Source organism: Protomyctophum bolini (genome assembly GCF_963924005.1).
Source record: "Protomyctophum bolini genome assembly, chromosome: 17".
NCBI lineage: Eukaryota > Metazoa > Chordata > Actinopteri > Myctophiformes > Myctophidae > Protomyctophum > Protomyctophum bolini.
The window spans coordinates 5,711,353-5,739,326 of NC_137878.1; the positions used below are offsets into that span (position 1 = coordinate 5,711,353).

General features: G+C 40.6%; 2 protein-coding genes and 1 long non-coding RNA gene across 3 annotated transcripts in view; 2 read left to right on the forward strand and 1 right to left on the reverse strand.

The window, feature by feature from the left end:
• The window catches only part of LOC308331560 (uncharacterized protein), a gene marked incomplete at its 3' end in the record, with an annotated part of 28,357 nt that extends 12,221 nt beyond the window's left edge, over positions 1–16,136 (forward strand). The window contains exons 5-9 of the mRNA XM_080787045.1: positions 681–794; positions 2,670–2,783; positions 4,657–4,773; positions 15,759–15,868; positions 16,132–16,136. Of these exons, the coding sequence (XP_080643171.1) occupies positions 681–794; positions 2,670–2,783; positions 4,657–4,773; positions 15,759–15,868; positions 16,132–16,136 (460 nt within the window). The remainder of the gene's footprint in view (positions 1–680; positions 795–2,669; positions 2,784–4,656; positions 4,774–15,758; positions 15,869–16,131) is intronic.
• LOC308332256 lies at positions 7,918–9,513 on the reverse strand. Its single transcript, XR_013965690.1, has 3 exons — positions 8,904–9,513; positions 8,569–8,629; positions 7,918–8,016 (listed from the first exon to the last, which is right to left on the reverse strand). It is a non-coding gene; the product is annotated as an uncharacterized lncRNA (long non-coding RNA).
• Positions 16,137–16,228: 92 nt separating the features above from the next.
• Positions 16,229–27,943, forward strand: LOC308331561 (NACHT, LRR and PYD domains-containing protein 12-like; the record flags this gene model as incomplete). The annotated part of the gene is made up of 10 exons (XM_080787046.1): positions 16,229–17,936; positions 19,718–19,894; positions 20,727–20,891; positions 21,744–21,908; positions 22,689–22,853; positions 23,340–23,469; positions 25,338–25,377; positions 25,472–25,557; positions 27,123–27,247; positions 27,811–27,943. The coding sequence occupies exons 1-10, from the start codon at positions 16,309–16,311 to the stop codon at positions 27,941–27,943; spliced, it is 2,814 nt and encodes a 937-aa protein (XP_080643172.1). The 5' UTR covers positions 16,229–16,308.
• Between the last annotated feature and the right edge of the window lie 31 nt (positions 27,944–27,974).

Here is a 27,974-nt window from a genome sequence, read left to right on the forward strand (position 1 = left end):
TCCCATTTTTATACAGTGGAATGACCTTTGCTATTTTCATTTATTGGTCTGGAAATGAACCTGTTTGGAATGATACATTAGGCCTACATATGTGTGTAAATGGCCTAAAAATCCCCCCAATGACCTGTTTGACCAGTGACATGTCAATATCATCATAGTCGGTAGATGTTTTGTTATGACTGTTTTTGACTATGTCCAAAATGTCAATTTCCTTCAATTCACTCAAGAACATTGAGCAAGGATTTCTATCAACCATTCCCCCCCACATGTTCTCCCCGTGTCCCCTAGGGTAGGTACCCTCACATGTTCTCCCCGTGTCCCCTAGGGTAGGTACCCTCACATGTTCTCCTCGTGTCCCCTAGGGTAGGTACCCTCACAAAAACATGCAGCAATCCTGGTAGGAATGTGTTAAGGAGATAACTGTTACAATTGCTCAATTCAACAGACCCATTCAGGATTCTAAAAACGCCTTCTCAATCCTGACCTAAGTTTTAAGTGTTTAGAGAGGCACTTGTCTTTATCTCCTTGGGCAAATCATTCCATTGCACCGTTTGTACTACATGGAATACAAGCTACTGTTATGCTAATTAATGTCTGTTATTTACTTAGTATTATTTCTAGTAGTATTATTCAATGTCTCTGTTGTTTATGTATTGTTATTTCTGTCTGTATGATTCCAGAAGTGTCCACCACAGAGCAGAGTCTCCAACTCCCAGCCTTCTGTCTGTGAAGAGTGACTGGTCTAAAGGAAATCCTCCTGACTTCAGTAACGAACCTGGACCTCCTGATTCACAGTATGTCAACCCTCCTATAAATATATACAACACTATGACACTGTAACACTATACAATATACACTATTACACTATAACATATTTTATAGTGCCGGTGAGAAGGCGGGCAGCTGTGTTCTGCACTAGCTGTAAACGCCTGAGTGATGCCTGCTCGATGCCAATATACAAAGAGTTGCAATCAGTGAATTTGAGCAGTCTTGACTGTAAAAATAGAGAATTAGTATGTTCCAGATAGCTGACCTTATGAATGATTCTTATTGCTCTTTTCTGTAGAATGACTATATAGCGACTGAACTGAATTCTTATAGTTATTTCCATATAATGAAAATATGGCAATACTAATTTAATTGAACAGTAGAGAGTGTGAAGTGACTTGGGATCGAGAACCTGCTTTGCCTTATTTATGACTGCTATACTTCTAGCCACTTTGTACTTGACGTTAGTAATGTGTGGTTTCCAGCTAAGCCTGTCATCTATTGTCACGCCCAGAAATGTATTTCCATGAACCCGGTCAATAGCAATCCCATCAATATGTATATTATAATGTGCCTGTGTGTTAGTCCTGTGATTACCAAATAGTATAAACTTTGTCTTGCTCACATTCAAAGATCATTTTTAATTTACTTAATTCTTCATTGATGTCAACCTGCAGTTTATCCAGATTATCACCAGAGCAAAATACATTAGTGTCGTCTGCAGAAAGTACTATAGTGACAGCAGCTTTGACACTTTGTAAATATCATCGATCTAAAGAATAAATAGTTTGGGCCCCAGTACTGACCCCTGGGGGACACCACAAGTCATTTCCAGACAACTTGAGCAATAGGTGCCCAGTTTCTCAAACTGTTGCCGTCTGTCCAAGTAACTTTTAATCCAGTTTATTGCAATGCCTCTGATACCAGTTTTCTCCAGTTTAATTACTAATGTGTTGTGTTGTGATGGATAGTGTCAAAAGCTTTTTTGAGGTAAATGAATATTCCTATTGCATACTGGCGATTATCAATGGCGTCTGTGATTCCATCAATGCCTGAGATGTTGATCTGTTCTTTCTGAAACCATATTGAATCTCTGAGAGTATATTAAATCTGTCAAAGAATGAATCTATGAAGTCTGCTGTTAAAACGTTTCTCCAATATCTCTGAGAATTGTGGCAGTAATGAGACAGGTCTGTACAGTTTGTGAAGTGGTGTTTGCTCCCATTTTTATACAGTGGAATGACCTTTGCTATTTTCATTTATTGGTCTGGAAATGAACCTGTTTGGAATGATACATTAGGCCTACATATGTGTGTAAATGGCCTAAAAATCCCCCCAATGACCTGTTTGACCAGTGACATGTCAATATCATCATAGTCGGTAGATGTTTTGTTATGACTGTTTTTGACTATGTCCAAAATGTCAATTTCCTTCAATTCACTCAAGAACATTGAGCAAGGATTTCTATCAACCATCCCCCCCCACATGTTCTCCCCGTGTCCCCTAGGGTAGGTACCCTCACATGTTCTCCCCGTGTCCCCTAGGGTAGGTACCCTCACATGTTCTCCTCGTGTCCCCTAGGGTATAGGTACCCTCACAAAAACATGCAGCAATCCTGGTAGGAATGTGTTAAGGAGATAACTGTTACAATTGCTCAATTCAACAGACCCATTCAGGATTCTAAAAACGCCTTCTCAATCCTGACCTAAGTTTTAAGTGTTTAGAGAGGCACTTGTCTTTATCTCCTTGGGCAAATCATTCCATTGCACCGTTTGTACTACATGGAATACAAGCTACTGTTATGCTAATTAATGTCTGTTATTTACTTAGTATTATTTCTAGTAGTATTATTCAATGTCTCTGTTGTTTATGTATTGTTATTTCTGTCTGTATGATTCCAGAAGTGTCCACCACAGAGCAGAGTCTCCAACTCCCAGCCTTCTGTCTGTGAAGAGTGACTGGTCTAAAGGAAATCCTCCTGACTTCAGTAACGAACCTGGACCTCCTGATTCACAGTATGTCAACCCTCCTATAAATATATACAACACTATGACACTGTAACACTATACAATATACACTATTACACTATAACATATTTTATAGTGCCGGTGAGAAGGCGGGCAGCTGTGTTCTGCACTAGCTGTAAACGCCTGAGTGATGCCTGCTCGATGCCAATATACAAAGAGTTGCAATCAGTGAATTTGAGCAGTCTTGACTGTAAAAATAGAGAATTAGTATGTTCCAGATAGCTGACCTTATGAATGATTATTATTGCTCTTTTCTGTAGAATGACTATATAGCGACTGAACTGAATTCTTATAGTTATTTCCATATAATGAAAATATGGCAATACTAATTTAATTGAACAGTAGAGAGTGTGAAGTGACTTGGGATCGAGAACCTGCTTTGCCTTATTTATGACTGCTATACTTCTAGCCACTTTGTACTTGACGTTAGTAATGTGTGGTTTCCAGCTAAGCCTGTCATCTATTGTCACGCCCAGAAATGTATTTCCATGAACCCGGTCAATAGCAATCCCATCAATATGTATATTATAATGTGCCTGTGTGTTAGTCCTGTGATTACCAAATAGTATAAACTTTGTCTTGCTCACATTCAAAGATCATTTTTAATTTACTTAATTCTTCATTGATGTCAACCTGCAGTTTATCCAGATTATCACCAGAGCAAAATACATTAGTGTCGTCTGCAGAAAGTACTATAGTGACAGCAGCTTTGATACTTTGTAAATATCATCGATCTAAAGAATAAATAGTTTGGGCCCCAGTACTGACCCCTGGGGGACACCACAAGTCATTTCCAGACAACTTGAGCAATAGGTGCCCAGTTTCTCAAACTGTTGCCGTCTGTCCAAGTAACTTTTAATCCAGTTTATTGCAATGCCTCTGATACCAGTTTTCTCCAGTTTAATTACTAATGTGTTGTGTTGTGATGGATAGTGTCAAAAGCTTTTTTGAGGTAAATGAATATTCCTATTGCATACTGGCGATTATCAATGGCGTCTGTGATTCCATCAATGCCTGAGATGTTGATCTGTTCTTTCTGAAACCATATTGAATCTCTGAGAGTATATTAAATCTGTCAAAGAATGAATCTATGAAGTCTGCTGTTAAAACGTTTCTGCAATATCTCTGAGAATTGTGGCAGTAATGAGACAGGTCTGTACAGTTTGTTAAGTGGTGTTTGCTCCCATTTTTATACAGTGGAATGACCTTTGCTATTTTAATTTATTGGTCTGGAAATGAACCTGTTTGGAATGATACATTAGGCCTACATATGTGTGTAAATGGCCTAAAAATCCCCCCAATGACCTGTTTGACCAGTGACATGTCAATATCATTATAGTCGGTAGATGTTTTGTTATGACTGTTTTTGACTATGTCCAAAATGTCAATTTCCTTCAATTCACTCAAGAACATTGAGCAAGGATTTCTATCAACCATTCCCCCCCACATGTTCTCCCCGTGTCCCCTAGGGTAGGTACCCTCACATGTTCTCCCCGTGTCCCCTAGGGTAGGTACCCTCACATGTTCTCCTCGTGTCCCCTAGGGTAGGTACCCTCACAAAAACATGCAGTAATCCTGGTAGGAATGTGTTAAGGAGATAACTGTTACAATTGCTCAATTCAACAGACCCATTCAGGATTCTAAAAACGCCTTCTCAATCCTGACCTAAGTTTTAAGTGTTTAGAGAGGCACTTGTCTTTATCTCCTTGGGCAAATCATTCCATTGCACCGTTTGTACTACATGGAATACAAGCTACTGTTATGCTAATTAATGTCTGTTATTTACTTAGTATTATTTCTAGTAGTATTATTCACTGTCTCTGTTGTTTATGTATTGTTATTTCTGTCTGTATGATTCCAGAAGTGTCCACCACAGAGCAGAGTCTCCAACTCCCAGCCTTCTGTCTGTGAAGAGTGACTGGTCTAAACCAGGAAATCCTCTTAACTTCAGTAACGAACCTGGACCTCCTGATTCACAGTATGTCAACCCTCCTATAAATATATACAACACTATAACACTGTAACACTATACAATATACACTATAACACTATTATAACATATTTTATACTGACGGTGAGATGGCGGGCAGCTGTGTTCTATCTGCACTAGCTGTAAACGCCTGAGTGATGCCTGGTCGATGCCAATATACAAAGAGTTGCAATAATCTATTCTTGATGAAATCAAAGCATGGATAACCATCTCCAGCTGTTTTTTGGGGAGGTAGGATTTGACCGTGGCGATGATTGGACGAAGAGAGTTTGAACGACGGAGCTGATTTGTTTATTACGTTTAATATTATTACGTGTTGTTGCCTCACAGCTAGAAGATCCTGGGTTCGATTTTAATACCGCTGTGGGTGCTGGGGGCGTGTTCTCTCCTCTGCGTCATCAATGCCCATACCCGAGGCGGGGTTGGCAAAAGTTTGTATGTTCTCCCCGTTGCCCCTAGGGTATAGTACCCTCACATGTTCTCCCCGTGTGGTTGGTACCCTCACATGTTCTCCCCGTGTCCCCTAGGGTTGGCACCCTCACATGTTCTCCCCGTGTCGTGTCCCCTAGGGCAGGGGTAACCAACCAGGGTTCGCGAGCTACCAGTAGCTCGCGGGAACCTTTCAAGTCGATCGCGAAGTGTCAGACCCATTGGAATAATGTCAGTGCCGCTCGTCACATGCAAATTAATTTTGAGCAGAGAGCTGTGGCTCTGAGTTTGAGAATAGACCCCATCGTCCAAGGGTGTGTGTGCGTGTGTGTGGTGGGGGGGTGGTATCTTAGCAACACTGAATGATCTGTCCCATTGGTCGTGTGCTCGTATCATGAGCCAATGGCTGCAGCTCTGAGCTTCCCAGACCCAGGTTGCCTGCCGTAAAGAGAACTGACAGCCACAGGGCTGCTACCATTAGCAGCAGTGAGCGCTCTTCTCTTCTCGCACAGCTGCATTTGGTTTTTAATTAAAGGATCGGTTCGCCACTATTGTATGGCCTTTGTCATGCTTTAGTATGATATCCGTTCATGAAAACAATAAAAATATTTACATTTGGCGAAACCGCTGCGGAGAACGAGTCATGTAATGAGCTGAGGCACGGTAATATCATTTCCTACAATACCCACAGTGCATTGCGCGACAGACAGACAGGCAGTGAGGCAGCCCCCAGTCAGCTGAAAGTTTCCCGTGTTGTTTAGAGTTGACTTGAAAGCGATAGAAGTAATAATAATAGCTAATATTTAGCGGTTGTAATAGTAACAGCAGTAGTGGTGGTATAGTAGTTAGTAGTCTCTGATAGTAAGTAGCGTAATAATAGTGATTTCGAACGTGCGCAGCGTCGGACTCGAAATTCCACTGGCTGGCTTTGTTTTTAGAAATCGTTATGAAGTACAGATGCAATCCCAGCTGTGTGAACCACTTTGGGTGTGCAGTGAACATTTCACCAACGCAGATATCTTCCAGTTCAACCGCAATCTAATGGAAGAATTGACGCGGAGCATCATCATCATCATCGAAGCAGAAGTTGCAGAACAGAGGTATGTCATTATTGTCATAATAAACTAAAGCTACAATGCTGTGTACAGTACACCAGACACTGAATGAATGGCGATTGCATTACAGGAGGAGACCACATGCATTTCCTTTCAAAATACATGGTTGTTGTTACACGTGGTTGTTGTTGTGATGTCTATAAATTAATTTGACATACCGAGTGTCTCTGATGCTTACAGCATTATAAAGATTTTGTTGCTGTTTGTAACTGGAACACCCTCCACATAAACGCCACCATTTTTCCTAGCTCTGGTCCATAGCCTCAGAGTAAGGCTATGGAACAGAGCTAAATTTTTCCATATCAAGCTGCAAACTACAAACCAAACATAAAAGCATTTAAAACCGGGAAAGCATCTGTATTTGCATTGGCTATTCAAAAATAGCAGATATACAAGCTCAGTGCGTCACTTGGAGTTGGTGCCGTGCTGCGAGCTTGTACATTTGCTATTTTTCAAATGTTTTGCTAAAATAAAAAACCTTATTGTTTACCATATTGTCTCATGATTGGTCAGAGGCCCATAATTGCATAATACTTTATTTGTTGCAGGAGCTGAGGTCTCGGTGGCTGTCTTCAACTCAAGAGATGAAGAAGTGGCTTTCAAGGAACTCCCAAGTATACAGTATATTTATTATATAGATACAATTTACTTTGTATGTTGCTATTGAACACAATCTGGATTGATAAAAGAATGTGATCTCATTTTCAAATATTAGTACTGTACATTATGTACTACTCCTAAGCCTTTACCAATATTGTTGTGCAAGTACAATTTTAATTCTGGACTTTTACTTGTAACAGAGTATTTTTATATAGCAATATTGATTAGATCCTTTTTCTTCTGGGATTCTTGCACACTGTCCGATTTTTGTAATCTGAGTAGGAGGACAAACTTTGCCTGTGTGGCCTTGTTTTTTAAACCTTATGTTACAGTACAATAAAACACATTCACTGACAAAGTCACACTTATTTCCATTGTGGTCTTGTTTGTATAAACAGACATGTGAATGATTTGTATCACGGTGGCCTTTGATGCAATATTGACAGTTTGAGCCTCAGAGTATTAGGAATTGGTCAAAATGTATAAATACAATAGGCCTACATGAGAAAAAATAAAACAAACTTGACATCAAATCAACTATCTTTTAATAGTACTGATTTACATAAATCTATAAAAACAGGGGTCTATGGTTGAACTGGAAACTAACAAACTACATGTACAATCATACAAGTGCATTAGTCAGAGGTCACTGAGGCAGGTGGTTCTGCATGATGACATCTCGCTGGAGCAGCTTCTGGCCAGGACAGGAGACGCACATGCTGTGGTGAGACAAGACAAGAGTCAGTAATGGTGAAAGCACTAAATGATTACTGGAATGGACGACTGAGTGTGTAGGCTATGTGCAGTATGTTTCATGTGATGTACACTTGGGTATTGGACTGTTAAGATTACCGACCAAATTAGTAGGTAGGCTACAACTATATCAAATATCAATGATAATAATAAGCAGACTTGGCAACCTGACTTGTAGAAAGTATTCACACAATCATGTTACCAAGATTGCCTTTTTTTACCTTTAGAAATATTGCATGAATCAGAGCCTGTCAGTCAGTAGATGATGCAAAAACACTGATCCATGCCTTTGTTTTTTCTGGGCTCGATTACTGCAATTCTGGACTGCAGAATACTGCCAAAGAAAACAACGGAATCTGTGACCTTCCAACCTACATGACTGCCTTCTATTTCAATGTTTTATGCCTTGCGTTTTTCTCTCCATTGCTCTGTAAAGCACTTTGAGCTGCATTGCATGTCATAAAAGGTGCTATACAAATAGTTTGATTATGAATCAGTGCAAGGCACTTTGCTTGAGTAATTTGTACAATGTTGTCAATCAGTTTTATAGTATAGTTTGTTGCTTACTTTTGATAATGATCTTTTTTTCTTCTTTTGAGATATTACAAAAGGTTAAAAGTCAATTCGCTGTCATCTGTTGTGATTTACAGATACAATTCAATACTACAGTGTGAAACAGTGTGTGAGACACAGTAGGCCTATAGTATAAATGACAGTATATTTACGGGACTTTGGTTGACCACTGGTCTTTGTAAAAGCATATATAAATATGTGAACCTTTATTGAAAATGATATTCCCTCTAGTTTTCTAGGGGGTCAAACTAAATACAGCAAATACAGTAATGTGCTTTATGTATGAAGTTTGAGTTGAGTATGTATGGCTCACCATCAGTCCATCAAAGACATCTTCAGCTTCATCAGCCTTCTGTAGTACCATCTGGGCTGACCTAAGTGAATGAATGGACACAGGTATAACACTTGAATGTTTACATTGCTAACCCTGAAACATACGAGCCCATGGCTAATACTGTACATTGCTTCAGATGGCATGCCATACATACAGTTTTGAATTGAATGAATGAATAGAAGATGTTTGGACCGAAAAGTTGTAGGCTGAAGCCGTGCCTATATCCTGACACTTATGTAAACAATACGGTGTGGCGACACACACACACACACACACACACACACATATAAGCTGTAAATACATTGAACACTTACTTAAATCTGAATGTCCCTCTTGGTCCATCGGGCTTCGGTTGCAACTTCCAGTTTGAGGCATCCTGAACGCATGTCCCCACTTCTCAGTAAAACAGTCAACACTATCTGGGCTTTTCCTGGGCAGAAAAGTTTGTGTGTGCGACGTACTGGTTCAGGGAAAGCTACTAGCTACTATAGCTAGGTCGCTCCAGCAGGCATCAGTCCATCCACAGCAACTAGCAGTGTTGTCCTCGTCAATGCATTCCTTCCTCCGTATATTTCTGGTTCATAATATAACGACCCTAACGCAGATTCTGCCAATATGTATTTAAAATTATCTCGTCCAAAAACTCCCATGGAGTAGCCATACTGACTTGTTGTTGTGGAGTAGCCACAACTCGTTGTTGTTGTGTAGGCGAGAGACCGTGTCCTTCGCGGCTAGGCTAGCTACGGCAACCCTACCTGTCCAGTCCCTTGTAGTTTCTGAGAGCCTACCGAGGGTCATCCACTTACGTCACTTTGGGACAAATACGTAAGTGGACGACAGCTTTGAAAGTGCGCCCACGGAGCTACAGACTACCAATGATAATACTCCGGGGTATTTTAGCATATATGCTAATGATAAAAAACACACAGATTAGGTTGAATAGTGGCGAAGTGGTCCTTTAAGGGCGCGTTCTGAATATACCAGTCTGCAATGCAAACTAATATAGGCGAGTGCACTCCAGGGCATATGCAAAGGGAAAGAATGACTTCTGTCCGTGACAATAATCAATGCTACAGTTTGAATTCTGTACACACGCACACATAGAGCAAAAATATGATAAATATGAAATATGAAAACTTGTTGAAGTACAACGCATGAGTCAAGTAGCTGCTTTTGTATCAAACCCTTTCCTCTCTTTACTGAGCCTACTGTTATTGAACTGCTGTCCGATAAAATGCAGGATGTGTTTGCATTAACTTCAGATATTTAAATGGAGATTATTGGATTAGTAAGTGACTGTCACCTGCAGGTCAGAGCTAAAGAGAAGGAATTTTGGTCTCTTGTGAGCAGAGAAGTATCCCCTGATTGTGTCGTGTGCACTGAAGCTGCATGCCTACTTTGGTTCAACGTACTTATGTGAAATGGCCTTTTCACAAATGAAAATAATAAAATCCAAGTTTAGAACTCGTATGACTGACTCACATCTTAATGACACCCTCAGACTGGCAATCACTAAATATGAACCAGATTTCAAAACGCTTGCAGATAAAGTGCAGTCACAGCAGTCTCATTAAAGGTGGGCTGACCCTGAGAGTATGTCACCATATCTGTGAAAATATATATGGTCATGTTATGCCTATGTCATTTGAACATCTGCCAATGTGAATATTCATTGAAATGAGAAACAAAATATTTCTAATTTGTCTTAATATTATTTGACATTGATAATATAACTTACTATAAGTATTTATTCTAATTTAAGCTTTAGTCTTTGTGTGGATGTGTGCACATGCATTGAGCCTGTCAGAAATAGCAAAAAAACAAGTGTTTTTGCTAACACGTTTTAGTGGTAGATCTTGGCTTACAATTGGGAATAAAATGGGCTCTTGGGCTTGAAAAGGTTGGTTACCACTGCCCTAGGGTATAGTACCCTCACATGTTCTCCCCGTGTCCCCTAGGGTTGGTACCCTCACATGTTCTCCCCGTGTCCCCTAGGGTTGGTACCCTCAAATGTTCTCCCAGTGTCCCCTAGGGTATAGTACCCTCACATGTTCTCCCCGTGTCCCCTAGGGTAGGTACCCTCACATGTTCTCCCTGTGTCCCCTAGGGTAGGTACCCTCACATGTTCTCCCTGTGTCCCCTAGGGTAGGTACCCGCACATGTTCTCCCCGTGTCCCCTAGGGTAGGTACCCTCACAAAAACATGCAGTAATCCTGGTCGGAATGTGTTAAGGAGATAACTGTTACAATTGCTCAATTCAACAGACCCATTCAGGATTCTAAAAACGCCTTCTCAATCCTGACCTAAGTTTTAAGTGTTTAGAGAGGCACTTACTTGTCTTTATCTCCTTGGGCAAATCATTCCATTGCACCGTTTGTACTACCGTAATTTCCAACTATAATCCGTGACTTTTTACCCATGATTTGAACCCTGCGGCTTATACAACGGCGCGGCTAATATATGGATTTTTACAGCTAACGCAGAGCCTGCAGTGTGGGCTGCAGTGGCAGCATTCAAGACACAGTCCCTCCTCACTCTGCCCAATATTATCCACAGTTTGGTAACAGTCACACTACAGTAGCTCTTGCCGCCCATGATGTCATCATTGTCATGTTTCTTTTTCTTATTCATCTTTATTTATGCTTAAGTTGCAGGCGTGCGGCATTATTAAAAACAAACAGCGCCTATGTCGCGATCATAGAGTTATAATGGTCGCAACGGAGTGAAATGATCACTGTAGCCTGCTAGCTAGCAAGCCTAGCATGTAATATTAAATAACCTAGCCATTATAAAGACCAAAGGAACTGTGGTTGTAACTTGTGAACATTTAGGCTTGTATGAATTGAAGGAATAACATCCCATCGTTTTTCAACCAGCGCTGGCCTCTCCTCCGTGCCTGTATAACTCCATTCCAAAGTAACGTAACATGCTAATGCTATGCTGCTCCGTAGAAAGGTCTTGCACAACGAAAATAGCAGATCTACAAGCTCACAAGGCGTGAGGCAGTGTAGACTTGTAACTTTGACAACAGCTGTTGTGAATTTTGGCCAATCAGAATGGCAGCTGCAAAGCCAGCCTGCATGCATTTCGCTGGCTGTGCTCGGCTGTGTTAACCCTTCACAGTGAAGGGAGTGAAGGCTTCACTCCATGTTCGTTTCAGAACACAGTGTTTTAAACTTTTAATGCTTGATTGTATGGAAAAAAATATTGATATTTTACCACAGACTAATCGATTTGTATGGTATTCATGTCGACTATAATGGTTAATGCCCTAGCAGCTTATAGTCCGGTGCGGCTTGTATACGTAGGCCTACCCTCACATGTTCTCCCCGTTTCCCCTATAGTACCCTCACATGTTCTCCCCGTGTCCCCTAGGGTTGGTACCCTCACATGTTCTCCCCGTGTCCCCTAGGCCCCTAGGGTATAGTACCCTCACATGTTCTCCCCGTGTCCCCTAAGCTAAATTCCAATACCGCAACTTTCACACACGCTCACTCGCGTCCTCCACTCGCTCCTCGGTTCCGCCCCCAGCGAGGAGGAGAGGAGGAGGAGAGGATTCGATGCGAGGACAGAGTGGTGGTCGAATTTTCCTCTAGAATCGGAATGTACTAAGCTGTCATTTCAAAGCGACGGCACATTCCGCGATCACTAATGACGTGTATCAATTCAATTCAATTCAAAGGGCTTTATTGGCATGGGAAAACATACGTTTACATTGCCAAAGCAAAAGTGGTGGAACAATACAGTGTCACACAGCTGGATCACTGGAACTCCGAACAGAGCCGTACAGTCTACAGAATAGACAATTCATCATTCTGTGCATGTAACCGAGGCCAATGTGTATGTATTGGTAACATGTGCAAGGCAAGGCTATTCATTCCTGAAATAGTGAATAAGCGCCAGGATGCGCACAGGTATAAATCCCCCCCCCCCCCCCCCCTCCTGACAGTCAGTCCTCCTCCGACGGTCTTTGCAAATAACTGACACTATAACAGGAATTAGGTATAGTCTCTCTGACTTACATATTCAGTTCAGTCCACATATAAATAAACACATTTTTGTCACCGTCATTCATAGCAGTCTGTGCATTCAGGCATGCACAGAGATAAATTAACTAAATTAACGGGTGCATGTATCGGGTTTCAAGCAGTGTTTTCTGTGCCACACGTGGAGGAGGCGGACTTATGTCACTGGAGAAGGAAAAAAAACATGTACAAGTGATGCGGAAATCCGCTGCGAGGAGACAAAATACCCCACCGAGCCTGCACCTGATGTACACTCGCTCTATGCGGTCTCGGCGAGCCCACTCGGCTCCTCCACTCGACTCTCCTCTCCTCCTCGATGGAGCACTTTAACAATCGGAACGTTAACCATTTCCGGGTCACGCTGGAATGACCCCGAGTGACCGAGTGGGAGTGAGCGAGTGCCCGAGATTTTGGGTACTGGAATTTAGCTCTAGGGTTGGTACCCTCACATGTTCTCCCAGTGTCCCCTAGGGTATAGTACCCTCACATGTTCTCCCGGTGTCCCCTAGGGTAGGTATACCCTCACATGTTCTCCCCGTGGCCCTATAGGGTAGGTACCCTCACATGTTCTCCCCGTGTCCCTTTTTTCACAGGTAGCACTGGTGCCACCTACCTTTCAGTTGGTAGTGCCACCACAAATTAGGTAGCACCAACTTTTTCTTTGTATGACCTTATCACTAAGGCTAGCAAAGGTTTTCTTGGCTGAAGCATAAATGCCTTAAATTAAGCGCATAACATGGAATATTTCTCACTCACACACATTCTATAGGAAATTATTATAATGAATTAACCTATAGTGCATTTGTCCATATCGTTATTATCATTTGGCTATATGAAACAGAAATGAGACACACCCCTTACCTTCTGCATGGGCATGTTTAACCTAATGGCCAATAAGGATATTTAACACGGAGGTGCCCACGTGCCCACTCTTCTGCATCGGCATGAGTGTTGTTTTCGTCAGCTATTTTTTAATTTAGTGTCAGTCTTTCAATCACCGTTTTTATCATATTTAATCGAACTCATCCTTTTTTTTGTTGTCTAGTTTTAGTCGACTAAAAGTAAAGAATTTTAGTCTTTATCTTAGTCCAAGAAACCGTGAATTTATTGGTTTAGTTTTAGTCAACAAAAACTATTGGCATTGTCTAGTTTTAGTCTGACAATTTAGTCTAGTTTTAGTCGGACAATTATTTTAGCCCTTAATTTTTTATCATCAGTTATGTTTCAATGATTCCATCTAATCTAAAAAATATTTCACATAGCATTTTCCCTAATCCTTTAGATGAAAAACACAATTGTAAGGAATACATCCAGAAATGGAACATGTTTTGATTTAATTTGCATATTTATTTGAAACCATAACGAGTCACAGACACATTGATGCTTGCATTTTAAAAAAATATACTGAACTGAGTGATGCAACTCCGTGTGGGGGTCCCTGGGGGGTCCCCAGAACTTCCACTTGAACGCGCCCAGGGTGCCAGCCCGGTTCCGGCGAGCTGCCCCACGTCCGAAACGGTTGAAATATGACATAGTTACTGTGTGCGGGTCCCCCGGGGGTCCCTCTACTGTACTGTACTGTACTGTCACACCCAAACTCATCATATAAACAGTTAATATGTGTTTGTGTTATAGGCTGCGCAACAGTGCACTTGGTTGTGAAAACAAACCAAATGCTATTTTCGTGCTCGGACACAGGGACACAGTCAACCAGCCAGGGACACACATAGCTCCGTTACTCCGTATACGAGTTGCACCACTCAAAAATTAAAAAATCTATTCAACAAACTGATCCCGTTGCAGTACAAGACAACTCTTATAGATCCTTAATGTCCACTTGTTTAACCAACTGACCCCAGTGCAGTACAACAAGACAACTCTATAGAACCTTCATGTCAACTTGTTTAACCAACTGATCCTAGTGCAGCCTAACATTACTAAACTCCTGGTTAGAACACACACACGCACACGCCCACTTCATGCACGCACGCACACGCACGCCGCATTCATGTATTTTGCTACATGCTAAGCTAACGTTACTATTATTTTTGCTACTAGGCTGCACGCACGCACACACGCACCACGTTCATGTGTGTTGCTACTTGCTACTCACCGGGCGGAGATCAGAGAGAGGGGGCTCTCTATCGAGACGTTGCTGGACCCTATTTCTTCACAATTCCTGGGGTTTAGGCCTATAACATCTCCAGTTCCCTGTGCTTTGCTGTCCAATAAGCCTTATTATATTCATTTATTGTCGCTTGTCGAACGTAAGCTTGATAACGTTGGTTCATGTTGCAAACACATAATTCAACCATGACTCGGTGACAGACAGCCCAAACTGCGTTCCGTAGTTTAGTAACTTTTGTAGTTGTTCTGAGCACAACATGCAACTCTAGTGTGTGTGTGCGTGCTGCGTGCTGCTGCCTCTGTTTGTATATAGAGCGAGCGCTCACAGGAAGAAAATTATACGATAAATAAAATATATTTCGTCTAGTCTTTGTTAGTGAACGAAATGAAGACAGATTTTAGTTCAGTCTTTATTTTTGTTAAATACATTTTCGTTTCGTCTTTATTTATCAATGGAATTGCATAATGATTAAGTCCAATTATTCTTTATACACATGGGTTTTTGTCTAGTTTACTCTAGTTTTCGTGCAGTGAAAAATGGCCGTTGACGAACATATTTCATTTCGTTTTAGTTTTCGTTGACGAGAACAACACTGATGGGCATGTTCAACCTAATGGCCAATAAGGATATTTAACACTGAGGTGCCCACGTGCCCACTCTTCCTGCACCCCTTTGCAATGTGAAATGCCACCGAATTCATAATCCTTGCCCTCTTTGCTCGTCTTATCTTTATATGGAATGGACATGTGAAAGCTGATGTGCTATTATTGTGAAGGGGAAAGTTTCTAAACGGCTCAGCCTGCAAATTTCCATGTGCTGAAAATAGCTGCTCACAACATGTGGTGGACGTGACACGTTGTGAGCTTGTAAATCAGCTATTTTCAACATGCAACACCACGTCGTACGACGAAGAATATACCAGGTTTCACGTGGGATATGTTGACACGTACGTGTGTGTGTGTGTGTGTGTGTGTGTGTGTGTGTGTGCGTGTGCGTGCGTGTCTCTGACACTGCAGTCAAACCACATCTGGACTCACCACACCCAGTCAAACAACACCTGGACTGAAGACACCCAGTCAAACCTCACTTGGACTGAAGAAACCCAGTCAAAACACAGGTGGACAAAGTAAGAATGTGCACTCATTCAAATTCATGCTAATAAATTGAAATCATAGACTAAATGTTCAAATAATTATTGTCTGTATCAATTATATCCAAGTGCATATAAACAACTATCAACTCAACAGCTGGACAAAAACAACTGATCTTGTGTTGTTACTTTTGCCTGTTTTTCTGAACAAATTGCATAGTTTCTGGAGGTTTAAGTTATAAATTAACCTCAATGTTTAAAACATAAATGTTCTTCTCATTTCAGATGTCACTCTGCAGGATGATTTGAACGATTATAAGGACAGTCTGATTAGTCTTGATGAAGGGAAAGACAACATGACGGAAGAGTCTGGACCCTCCGTCACCAACACCTACTCAGAGCTCTACATCTCAGTGGGAGAGAGTGAAGGGGTTAATCGCCAACATGAGGTGATACAGCTTGAAACAGCTTCCAACATGAAGACCTTCCATGACGAACCAATCAACTGCTGTAAAATCTTTAAGATCCTCCTCCCTGGCAGAAAGACACCCAGCACAAGTGTTCTGACCGAAGGCATCGCTGGCATTGGAAAAACATTCTCTGTGTGCAAGTTTGCTCTGGACTGGGCAAGAGGTTTGGAGAATCAAGATATAGATCTCCTGGTTCCCTTTTCATTCCGGGAGCTGAACTTGGTCAGAGATAAGCAGTACAGCCTTCTCAACCTGATCCATGATTTCCACCCAACATTAAAGAAGGTCACAGCAGAGCAGCTCGCTGCCTGGAAAGTTTGCTTCATCTTTGATGGGCTCGATGAAAGCAGGTTTCCATTGCACTTCGACAAAAATGAAATCATCCCTGATGTCACAGTGACATCATCTGTGGGTTATCTGTTGACAAACCTCATCAAGAGGAATCTTCTCCCCTCGGCCCTCCTCTGGATAACCACCAGACCAGCAGCAGCCAATCAGATCCCTCCTGAATGTGTTGACATGGTGACAGAAGTGCGAGGGTTCACAGACCCCCAGAAGGAGAAGTACTTCAGGAAGAGATTCAGTGAAGAGAAGCTGGCCGACAGAGTCCTCTCACACTTGAAGACATCGAGGAGCCTCCACATCATGTGTTACATCCCACTCTTCTGTTGGATCATTGCTACCGTTCTGCTGGACATGTTGAGGACACACACCACCATTGGACAGCTGCCCAAGACCCTGACTGAGATGTGCTGCCACTTCCTGTTGGTTCTGACAAACAGGAAGAAGCAGAAGTATGATGAGACTCATGATGTGAAAAAAAGAAAAAGAAAAAAGGGGACTCAACAGCAGCTCACTAAGACTGACAGGAAAGTTCTTCTGGATCTGGGCAAGCTGGCGTTTCGACACCTGGATAAAAGTAGCATCATGTTCTACCAAGAAGACCTGGAAGAGTGTGGTCTTGATGTGAAAGACGCCTCGCTGTACTCAGGAGTGTGCACGCAGATCTTCAAAAGAGAGAGTGTGCTGTTTCAGAAAACTGTCTACAGCTTTGTTCATCTGAGCATCCAGGAGTTTATGGCTGCAGTCTACCTGTTCCACTGTTTCACACATAAGAACATCAAGGTACTGAAGACATTCCTGGAAGATAAAAATTACATTGGTAGTTTTTTTTTCTCCGACTTCCTGAAAGCTGCTATGGAAAAGTCCCTGAAGAGTAAAAATGGCCACCTGGACCTACTTGTTCGGTTCCTTCATGGCCTCTTACTGAAGTCCAACCAGAGTCTGTTAGGAGGCCTGCTGGGTCAGACAGAGAACAGTCCAGAAGAGATCCAGAAAGCCATCCAGAACCTGAAGGGGATGTTAACTCGTGATGATGTCTCTCCTGACAGATGTATCAATATCTTGCACTGTCTGATGGAGATGAACGACCACTCACTACATCAGGAGATCCAACAGTTCCTGAAGTCAGAGAACAGAGCAGAGAAACTGTCTGAGACCCAGTGTTCAGCTCTGGCCGTCATGCTGCAGGTGTCAGAGGAGGTTCTGGAAGAGTTGGACCTGGACAAATACAACACATCAGAGGAGGGGCGAAGGAGACTGATCCCAGCTGTGAGGAACTGCAGAAAGGCTCGGTTAGTAGTCGAGTGAATAGAAACATCCTAGAGTCAATCTGCCATTACATTTAACACTATAATTATAAATGAAGGTTGGCATAAAAGTTGTCTGCATTTCAAATAGTGATTAGTGGTATTGTGTGGTATTATGGGTATTGTGGGTATTGTCTGCATTGTTCCACACCCCTTTTAACACCATAAAAGACAGTCGAAATACCCAACGTTAAATCAGTAGAACAAGTTGAAAGGTGTCACTCACAGATCTATAAGCATACAATGCTTTGCATCGCAACCATAGACTGTAAAAAATATGGACAAAGCGTTCCCCGGGTCTAACATGAACGTAAAATGAAGCCTGTCAGTCCTTGAATTTTAAATCGCCATCTTTCTAGATCCGTTTTGGCCCAGCTGGCCATTGGCTGGCCCAGACAACGAGGCGGGACTTCCCCCCTTCTTCTTAGTTGGTTTTTATTTTGACTCGAGTGGGTTGGGAATCCCGATCATAGACTGTAAGGGTAGCCACGCCCCTCAGAACATACGCAACTTTATGGTAATGTTTTTTAATAAATGGGACCATCATTTTCCAAAAAGAATATTATGACATTAGAAATGAGACTTTAAACTAGTGACTGGAAGCAGAAAGTATTCATGAATGTTTATTAAGGTAATACAGTCTAGGTGAATGGGACTATGGTTTTTTTTGGGCCCAATGACAGCGCCACAACAGGCCATTATATGAACTTTCAGGAAATCCCGATTTTCTTTGTGGCTTCACAAAATATCTGTCTGACTGGCCCCCTGATCGCAACACATTGACAGCTTGTAGGTCTGGTTAATAATTATCAAAGCAAGTCCCTCGATGCGATGTAATATAAAAAGCAGCCAAAGCTTTTGAAAGTGGTACAAAGTTGACCTAGAGGGAAAGGCCATGGAGTCACTTCATCCTTCATCCTCCAGGGACCTCAAAGGCGCATAAGTTAACAGTTGTTGCTTGTGAAAAGGATCAATATTAATAATATAAGACACTTCTTATATCTGTGCATATGTTTGATGCAACGTTTGGAGCTGCTCATTTCCTTTTCTTTGGTTAGCAAAAAATTAAAGAAAAAAAGTACCATAATTGGATAATTCTTTCATAATTCTTATACAAGCTCACAATGCTGCGACCTGTTGTGAGCTTGTAGATCGACAATTTTCAGCAAAAATCAGTCATTACGACGGCATCAAGGCCCGCAACAATACATTTTAGTCGACTAAATCAACTGTATATTTAGTCGACTAAAATCTTATGACATTTAGTCGACTAAAACTAGACTAAAACTAAAACATTTCAGGTGACTAAAATGTGACTAAAACTAAATTAAAGCTATTCAAGAGACTATGACTAAAACTAAAATAAAAATGTGCTGCCAAAAACAACAATGGACTTATAACATTGTGTAGGTTATGAAATGTTATAATATTGTAGGTTATGAAATGTTATAATATTGTAGGTTATGAAATGGTATAATATTGAAGGTTATGAAAGGTTATAATATTGTAGGTTATGCAATATTATAATATTGGGGTAAATTCAGCTTGTTTGTAAAGCTTTTACACCGTTTGGGCAGTAAATATCCAATGTTGTTGTTCAGTCTTCATTTCACTCCTTCAACTGCTGGTTGAAGCCTTTGATATCAAAATGTGTTGTGGTGTCTATATCTCTGGATAACTAGATAGGAGATGTTTTAGTTAACTTCAATGACAGTGAACTAGGTATAATTTGTTTTTATAATCTCTTATTTAATCTGCATTTACAGACTTGTTGGCTGTAAACTCAGAAAGACAGACGTTGAAGTTGTGTCTTCAGCTCTCAGCTCTAATCCTTCCCATTTGAGAGAATTGGACCTCAGTGAAAACGACCTGCAAGACTCAGGACTAGTGGAGCTGCTCTGTGCTTCACTGAAGAGCCCACACTGTAGACTGGAAGTTCTAAAGTAAGATACATTTACCACATTAATTTTAATCACTTCTGTTTATTATGTACAGTATTATGTGAATATAATATGATTGCTGTGGTGAGAATGTATGAATAAGCTTGATATTGAAAGCGTAATATCCCTTTAAGGCAAATGTATAGGCTACTTTGACATACAACGTGGTTGCTTACAGAAAATAGCTGATCTACAAGCTCACTGTCTCCAAATGTCTTAATGCTCAGGGTGGTATCTATGTTGGTTCTCTGCTCTACATGTAAAGTGTCTTGAGACAACTTGTTTTGAGTCGACAATTTTACTGAATTGAATCACAGCGCGTCGAGGACACAACACTTGTGAGCTTGCAGATCGGCTATTTTCGACGTTCAACCCCTTGTAGCTACGCCACAGTTATCGAGCTTTACCGTGGTACGCATTAATACGTAATCAACAGTCTGCATCTACCTACTGTACTAATCAATTATCATTCTATTAGTCTAGGTCTGTGGTTCCCAAACTGAGGGTCTGGACCCCCAAGGGGGTCCCCAGATGATTAGCTTAACTAGTGTGGTTTCTCACTCAACAGTAAACACACCAACAGTTTAAGTGTATACAGACTAGTATCTGCACATTTCTAAAGGTGCAATGTAATGACTTTTAAAACATTTTTAAAACCAATTTGGTAAATTGGCGAATATTACGGAAGACGCAAACACAACAGGTATCTGTGCAGCCGAGTCAAACTAAATGAAATGCCTACAATTCTTGCTTGTCAGGATATTGGGTCCTCAGTTCAAATAATTGTTTAGGTATCATTTGTTTTGATAATCTCTTATTTAATCTGCATTCACAGACTTGCTGGCTGTAAACTCAGAAAGACAGACGTTGAAGCTGTGTCTTCAGCTCTCGGCTCTAATCCTTCCCATTTGAGAGAATTGGACCTCAGTGAAAACGACCTGCAGGACTCAGGACTCTGTGCTTCACTGAAGAGCCCACACTGTAGACTGGAAGTTCTGAAGTAAGATACATTTAACACATCTATTTTAATCACTTCTGTTTATTATGCACTGTATTATGTGAATATAATATGAATGCTGTGGTGAGAATGTATTAATAAGCTTAATATTGACCGTGTAATATCCCTTTAAGGCAAATGTATAGGCTACTTCGTCATACAACTTGGTTGCGCACAGAAAATAGCTGATCTACAAGCTCACTGTCTCCAAATGTCTTAATGCTCAGGGTGGGATCTATGTTGGTTCTCTGCTCTACATGTAAAGCGTCTTGAGACAACTTGTTGTGAGTCGACAGACTCGATACTTTAATAAAATTGAACTGAATTGAATCACAACGCGTCGAGGACACAACACTGAGAGCTTGCAGATCGGCTATTTGACGTTCAACCCCTTGTAGCTACGCCACAGTTATCGAGCTTTACCGTGGTATGCATTAATACGTAATCAACAGTCTGCATCTACCTACTGTACTAATCAATTATCATTCTATTAGTCTAGGTCTGTGGTTCCCAAACTGAGGGTCTGGACCCCCAAGGGGGTCCCCAGATGATTAGCTTAACTAGTGTGGTTTCTCACTCAACAGTAAACACACCAACATACAGTTTAAGTGTATACAGACTAGTATCTGCACATTTCTAAAGGTGTAATGTAATGACTTTTAAAACATTTTTAAAACCAATTTGGTAAATTGGCGAATATTACGGAAGACGCAAACACAACATGTATCTGTGCAGCCGAGTCAAACTAAATGAAATGCCTACAATTCTTGCTTGTCAGGGTATTGGGCCCTCAGTTCAAATAATTGTTTAGGTATCATTTGTTTTGATAATCTCTTATTTAATCTGCATTCACAGACTTGCTGGCTGTAAACTCAGAAAGACAGACGTTAAAGATGTGTCTTCAGCTCTCAGCTCTAATCCTTCCCATTTGAGAGAATTGGACCTCAGTGAAAACAACCTGCAAGTCTCAGGACTCTGTGCTTCACTGAAGAGCCCACACTGTAGACTGGAAGTTCTAAAGTAAGATACATTTACCACATTTATTTTAATCACTTCTGTTTATTATGCCTGTATTATGTGAATATAATATGATTGCTGTGGAGAATATTAATAAGCTTGATATCATGTAGGTAACCCAAGCTTATGGGCCTGAGTAGATGTTAAAATTACCCAAATATGTTTGAAAGTGTAATAATCCTTTAAGGCAAATGTATAAGCTTCTGAGGTACTTCGTCATACAACTGGATTACACACCATAAACAGCTGATGTACAAGCTCACAACGCGTCGAGGACGCAACGCTTGTGAGCTTGTAGATTGTCTGTTTTATACGTGCGACCCGTTGTAGCTACGCCACAGTTATCAAGCTTTACCGAGGTACGCAACAGATCAATATCCTGCATCTACCTACTGTATACCAATCAAATATCATTATATTAGTCTAGGCCTGTGGTTCCCAAACTGAGGGTCTGTACCCCCAAGGGGGACCCCAGATGATTAGCTTAACTAGTGTGGTTTCTCACTCAACAGTAAACACACCAACATACAGTTTAAGTGTATACAGACTAGTATCTGCACATTTCTAAAGGTACAATTTAATGACTTTTAAAACATTTTTAAAACCAATTTGGTAAATTGGCGAATATTACGGAAGACGCAAACACAATATGTATCTGTGCAGCCGAGTCAAACTAAATGAAATGCCTACAATTCTTGCTTGTCAGGGTATTGGGTCCTCAGTTCAAATAATTGTTTAGGTATCATCTGTTTTTATAATATCTTATTTAATCTGCATTTACAGACTTGCTGGCTGTAAACTCAGAAAGACAGACGTTGAAGATGTGTCTTCAGTTCTCAGCTCTAATCCTTCCCATTTGAGAGAATTGGACCTCAGTGAAAACGACCTGCAGGACTCAGGACTCTGTGCTTCACTGAAGAGCCCACACTGTAGACTGGAAGTTCTAAAGTAAGTTACATTTACCACATTTATTTTGATCACATCTGTTTTATTATGTACTGTATTATGTGAATACAATATGAATGCTGTGGTGAGAATGTATTAATAAGCTTGATATTGAAAGCGTAATATCCCTTTAAGGCAAATGTATAGGCTACTTCGACATACAGCGTGGTTGCGCACAAAAAATAGCTGATCTACAAGCTCACTGTCTCCAAATGTCTTAATGCTCAGGGTGGGATCTATGTTGGTTCTCTGCTCTACATGTAAAGTGTCTTGAGACAACTTGTTGTGAGTCGAAACTTTAATAAAATGGAACTGAATTGAATCACAACGCGTCGAGGACACAACTCTTGTGAGCTTGCAGATCGGCTATTTTCGACGTTCAACCCCTTGTAGCTACGCCACAGTTATCGATCTTTACCGTGGTACGCATTAATACATAATCAATAGTCTGCATCTACCTACTGTACTAATCTATTATAACTCTATTAGTCTAGGTCTGTGGTTCCCAAACTGTCTGATGGTGATGAACGACCACTCACTACACCAGAAGATCCAACAGTTCCTGAAGTCAGAGAACAGAACAGAGAAACTGTCTGAGATCCAGTGTTCAGCTCTGGCCGTCATGCTGCAGATGTCAGAGGAGGTTCTGGAAGAGTTGGACCTGGACAAATACAACACATCAGAGGAGGGGCGAAGGAGACTGATCCCAGCTGTGAGGAACTGCAGAAAGGCTCGGTTAGTAGTCGACTGAATAGAAACATCCTAGAGTCAATCTGCCATTACAGTTAACTCTATAATTATAAATTGGCATAAAAGTTGTCTGCATTTCAAATAGTGATTAGTGGTACTGTGTGTATTGTCTGCATTGTTCTGCATTGTTCCACGCCCCTTTTAACACCATAAAAGACAGCCGAAATACCCAACATTAAATCCGCTTCACTGTGGTGAAAGCACTCAGTAGAACAAGTTGAAAGGTGTCACTCACAGATCTATAAGCATACAATGCTTTGCATCGCAACACATTGATAGCTTGTAGGTCTGGTTTATTATAAAAGTGAGTCCCTCGATGCGATGTAATATAAAAAACAGCCAAAGCTTTTGAAAGTTGACCTAGAGGGAAAGGCCATGGAGTCACTTAATCTGTAGGGTCCATCCTCCAGGGACCATGTGTGTGATATGATCTGTAGGGTCCATCCTCCAGGGACCATGTGTGTGATATGATCTGTAGGGTCCATCCTCCAGGGACAATGTGTGTGATATGATCTGTAGGGTCCATCCATCCTCCAGGGACCATGTGTGTGATATGATCTGTAGGGTCCATCCTCCAGGGACCATGTGTGTGATATGATCTGTAGGGTCCATCCTCCAGGGACCATGTGTGTGTCATCATCTGTCTAGCATGAAGGTGCATAACACACATCCTGGCAATAATTTAAAGATAATGTGGTCCTAAGTGTAGTAGCTGGCGAATGGAATTATCAATGCTGTATAATGGCTGAATATCCATGGACAACTTAAGTTATAAGCAACATAGTTTGTCTTAGCTCCAGATTCAATAATGATATTTTAACTGCCACGGTTCTTTTAATTACTCCGTTAAAGGAGCAAAAGTTAACAGTTGTTGCTTGTGAAAAGGATCAATATTAATAATATAAGACACTTCTTATATCTGTGCATATGTTTGATGCAACGTTTGGAGCTGCTCATTTCCTTTTCTTGGGTTAACAAAAAAGAAAAGAAAAAAGTACCACATTGGATAATTCTTTCATAATTCTTATACAAGCTCACAATGCTGCGACCTGTTGTGAGCTTGTAGATCGACTATTTTCAGCAAAAATCAGTCATTATGACGGCATCAAGGCCCGCCACAATACATTTTAGTCGACTAAATCAACTGTAGATTTAGTTGACTAAAATCTTATGACATTTAGTCGACTAAAACTAGACTAAACACTAAAACATTCCAGGTGACTAAAATGTGACTAAAACTAAATGAAAGCTATTCAAGAGACTATGACTAAAACTAAAAAATCAAAATGTGCTGCCAAAACAACACTGGATTCATAACATTGTGTAGGTTATGAAATGTTATAATATTGTATGTTATGAAATGTTATAATAGTGTAGGTTATGAAATGTTATAATATTGTAGGTTATGAAATGGTATTATATTGTAGGTTATGAAATGTTATAATATTGTAGGTTATGCAATATTATATTATTGGGGTAAATTCAAACTAACAGTAAAGCCTACAGCTGTGGCCCAGCTTGAGGAGACAGGGAACAGAAATAGAGACTGAATGCTGGTCTCCAGCAGCTTGTTTGTAAAGCTTTTACACCGTCTAGGCAGTAAATATGCAATGTTGTTGTTCAGTCTTCATTTCACTCCTTCGACTGCTGGTTGAAGTCTTTGATATCAAAATGTCTAACTTCCTCTGTACAGTCATTCTGTGTTGTCAAGTGGTGTCTATATCTCTGGATAACTAGATAGGAGAGGTTTTAGTTAACTTCAATGACAGTGAACTAGGTATCATTTGTTTTTATAATCTCTTATGTAATCTGCATTCACAGACTTGTTGGCTGTAAACTCAGAAAGACCGATGTTGAAGTTGTGTCTTCAGCTCTCAGCTCTAATCCTTCCCATTTGAGAGAATTGGACCTCAGTGAAATTGACCTGCAAGACTCAGGACTAGTGGAGCTGCTCTGTGCTTCACTGAAGAGCCCACACTGTAGACTGGAAGTTCTAAAGTAAGTTTACCACCAATTTACCACATTCATTTTAATCACTTCTGTTTATTATGTACAGTATTATGTGAATATAATATGAATGCTGTGGTGAGAATGTATTAATAAGCTTGATATTGAACGCGTAATATCCCTTTAAGGCAAATGTATAGGCTACTTCGACATACAACGTGGTTGCGTACCGAAAATAGCTGATTTACAAGCTCACTCTCTACAAATGTCTTAATGCTCAGGGTGGGATCTATGTTGGTTCTCTGCTCTACATGTAAAGTGTCTTGAGACAACTTGTTGTGAGTCGACACATTAATAAAATTTAACTGAATTGAATCACAGCGCGTCGAGGACACAACACTTGTGAGCTTGCAGATCGGCTATTTTCGACGTTCAACACCTTGTAGTTACGCCACAGTTATCGAGCTTTACCATGGTACGCATTAATACGTAATCAATAGTCTGCATCTACTTACTGTACTAATCAATTATCATTCTATTAGTCTAGGTCTGTGGTTCCCAAACTGAGGGACTGGACCCCAGAGGATTAGCTTAATGTGCAGCATTGTTTTCTCACTGAACAGTAGACAAACCAACAGTATAATTGTACAGTATACAGAGTATCTGTACATTTCTAAAGCCCAAATCACACCAAAGGGTTGGGTCGGGACAAAGTGTTTTTTTTTTAAAGATAAACAACACCAATGAAACTCATTGAGTTGCATTGGTGTGGTTGATGTAAAAACAAAAAGAAATAAAAGGTTTTGTCCCGACCCGACCCTTCGGTGTGGTTTAGGATTTAAAGGACCACTTCACCACTTTTCAACCCATCTTCATATAATAGGTGCTCACTAATAATCATGATAAAATGGCGCCATTTTTTTCTACTCTGTCTGTGTCTCATAGGAGGGCTGTGGGCAGTTCAGAAACCGTCTTTCAGTGACATCATCGATGTGGAATACAAGCTAATAAAAACTGCAGGCTTTCTAGTCCTGAAAAGTTGCAATGCGAAAATGGAAGCCATCGTTCTCACGATAATGAAAATCTAAACATTTTTGTAAAATAATTCTCGTTTAAAAATAATCTGCCTAATTATGATGTCACTGGAAGACGGTTTCTAAACTGCCCACAGCCCTCATAGGAGACACAGACTGAGTAGAAAAACATCCTGCCATTTTATCATGATTATTAGTGAGGACCATGTTATATGAAGATAGGTTGAAAAGTGGTGAAGTGGTCCTTTAAGGTACAATTAAATTACTTTTAAAACATTTTTAAAACCAAATTGTCAAATATTACGGAAGAAAGTCGCAAACATTGTGAAAATAGCTGATTTACAAGCTCACTGTGAGGCATTGTGAGCTTGTAGTTTGGCTATTTTGTATCAGTGAAACTGAAAGTAGTGCCTATATAGTCCCAAATTAAGATATGATTATTTAGGTATAATTTGTTTTGATAATCTCTTATTTAATCTGCATTCACAGACTTGTTGGCTGTAAACTCAGAAAGACAGACGTTAAAGCTGTGTCTTCAGCTCTCAGCTCTAATCCTTCCCATTTGAGAGAATTGGACCTCAGTGAAAACAAACTGCAGGACTCAGGACTAGTGGAGCTGCTCTGTGCTTCACTGAAGAGCCCACACTGTAGACTGGTAGTTCTAAAGTAAGATACATTTACCACATTTATTTTAATCACTTCTGTTTATTATGTACTGTATTATTGCTTTAAGGCGAATGTATAGGCTACTTCATCATATAACAGAGTTTCTCACAACGCGTAGAGGAGTTGTAGATCGGCTATTTTTGACTTGAGACCTGTTGTAGCTACGTCACAGTTATCAAGCTTCTTAATTATATTATAATAATTAATACTAATATTATGGAAGAAAGTGGCAAACATCGTGAAAATAGCCGATCTGCAAGCTCACTGTGAGGTGTTGTGAGCTTGTAGTTTGGTAAATTTTTCACATTAATGTAATGGTTACGTGCTTCTAAGGGTTGGGGTTCCAGTTCAATACAGTATATCATTATTTTGGGGGTCAGGGTTTGTTTTAATTGAACTAAAGCATCCAGGTGTGAAGGCACCCTAATTGGGACAAGAGCCTTTAATAGATGGCTGTAAGCAGGTTCTAAATCCAGGAATAATGCATATTATAAATGTGTTGTTTATTAATTAATTAATTAATTAATTAATGCATTTATGTATATTTCCATCTGGTGTTTCAGACTGGCTCACTGCGGCTTGTCAGAGAGATCCTGTGAAGCTCTGGCCTCAGCTGTAAACTCTAATCCCTACCTAAGAGAGTTGGACCTGAGCCTCAACGTGGTAAATGATTCAGTCCTGGAGAACTGCAAGTGAGTAGACTTGGGCTGTGTCCATGTTGGACAGT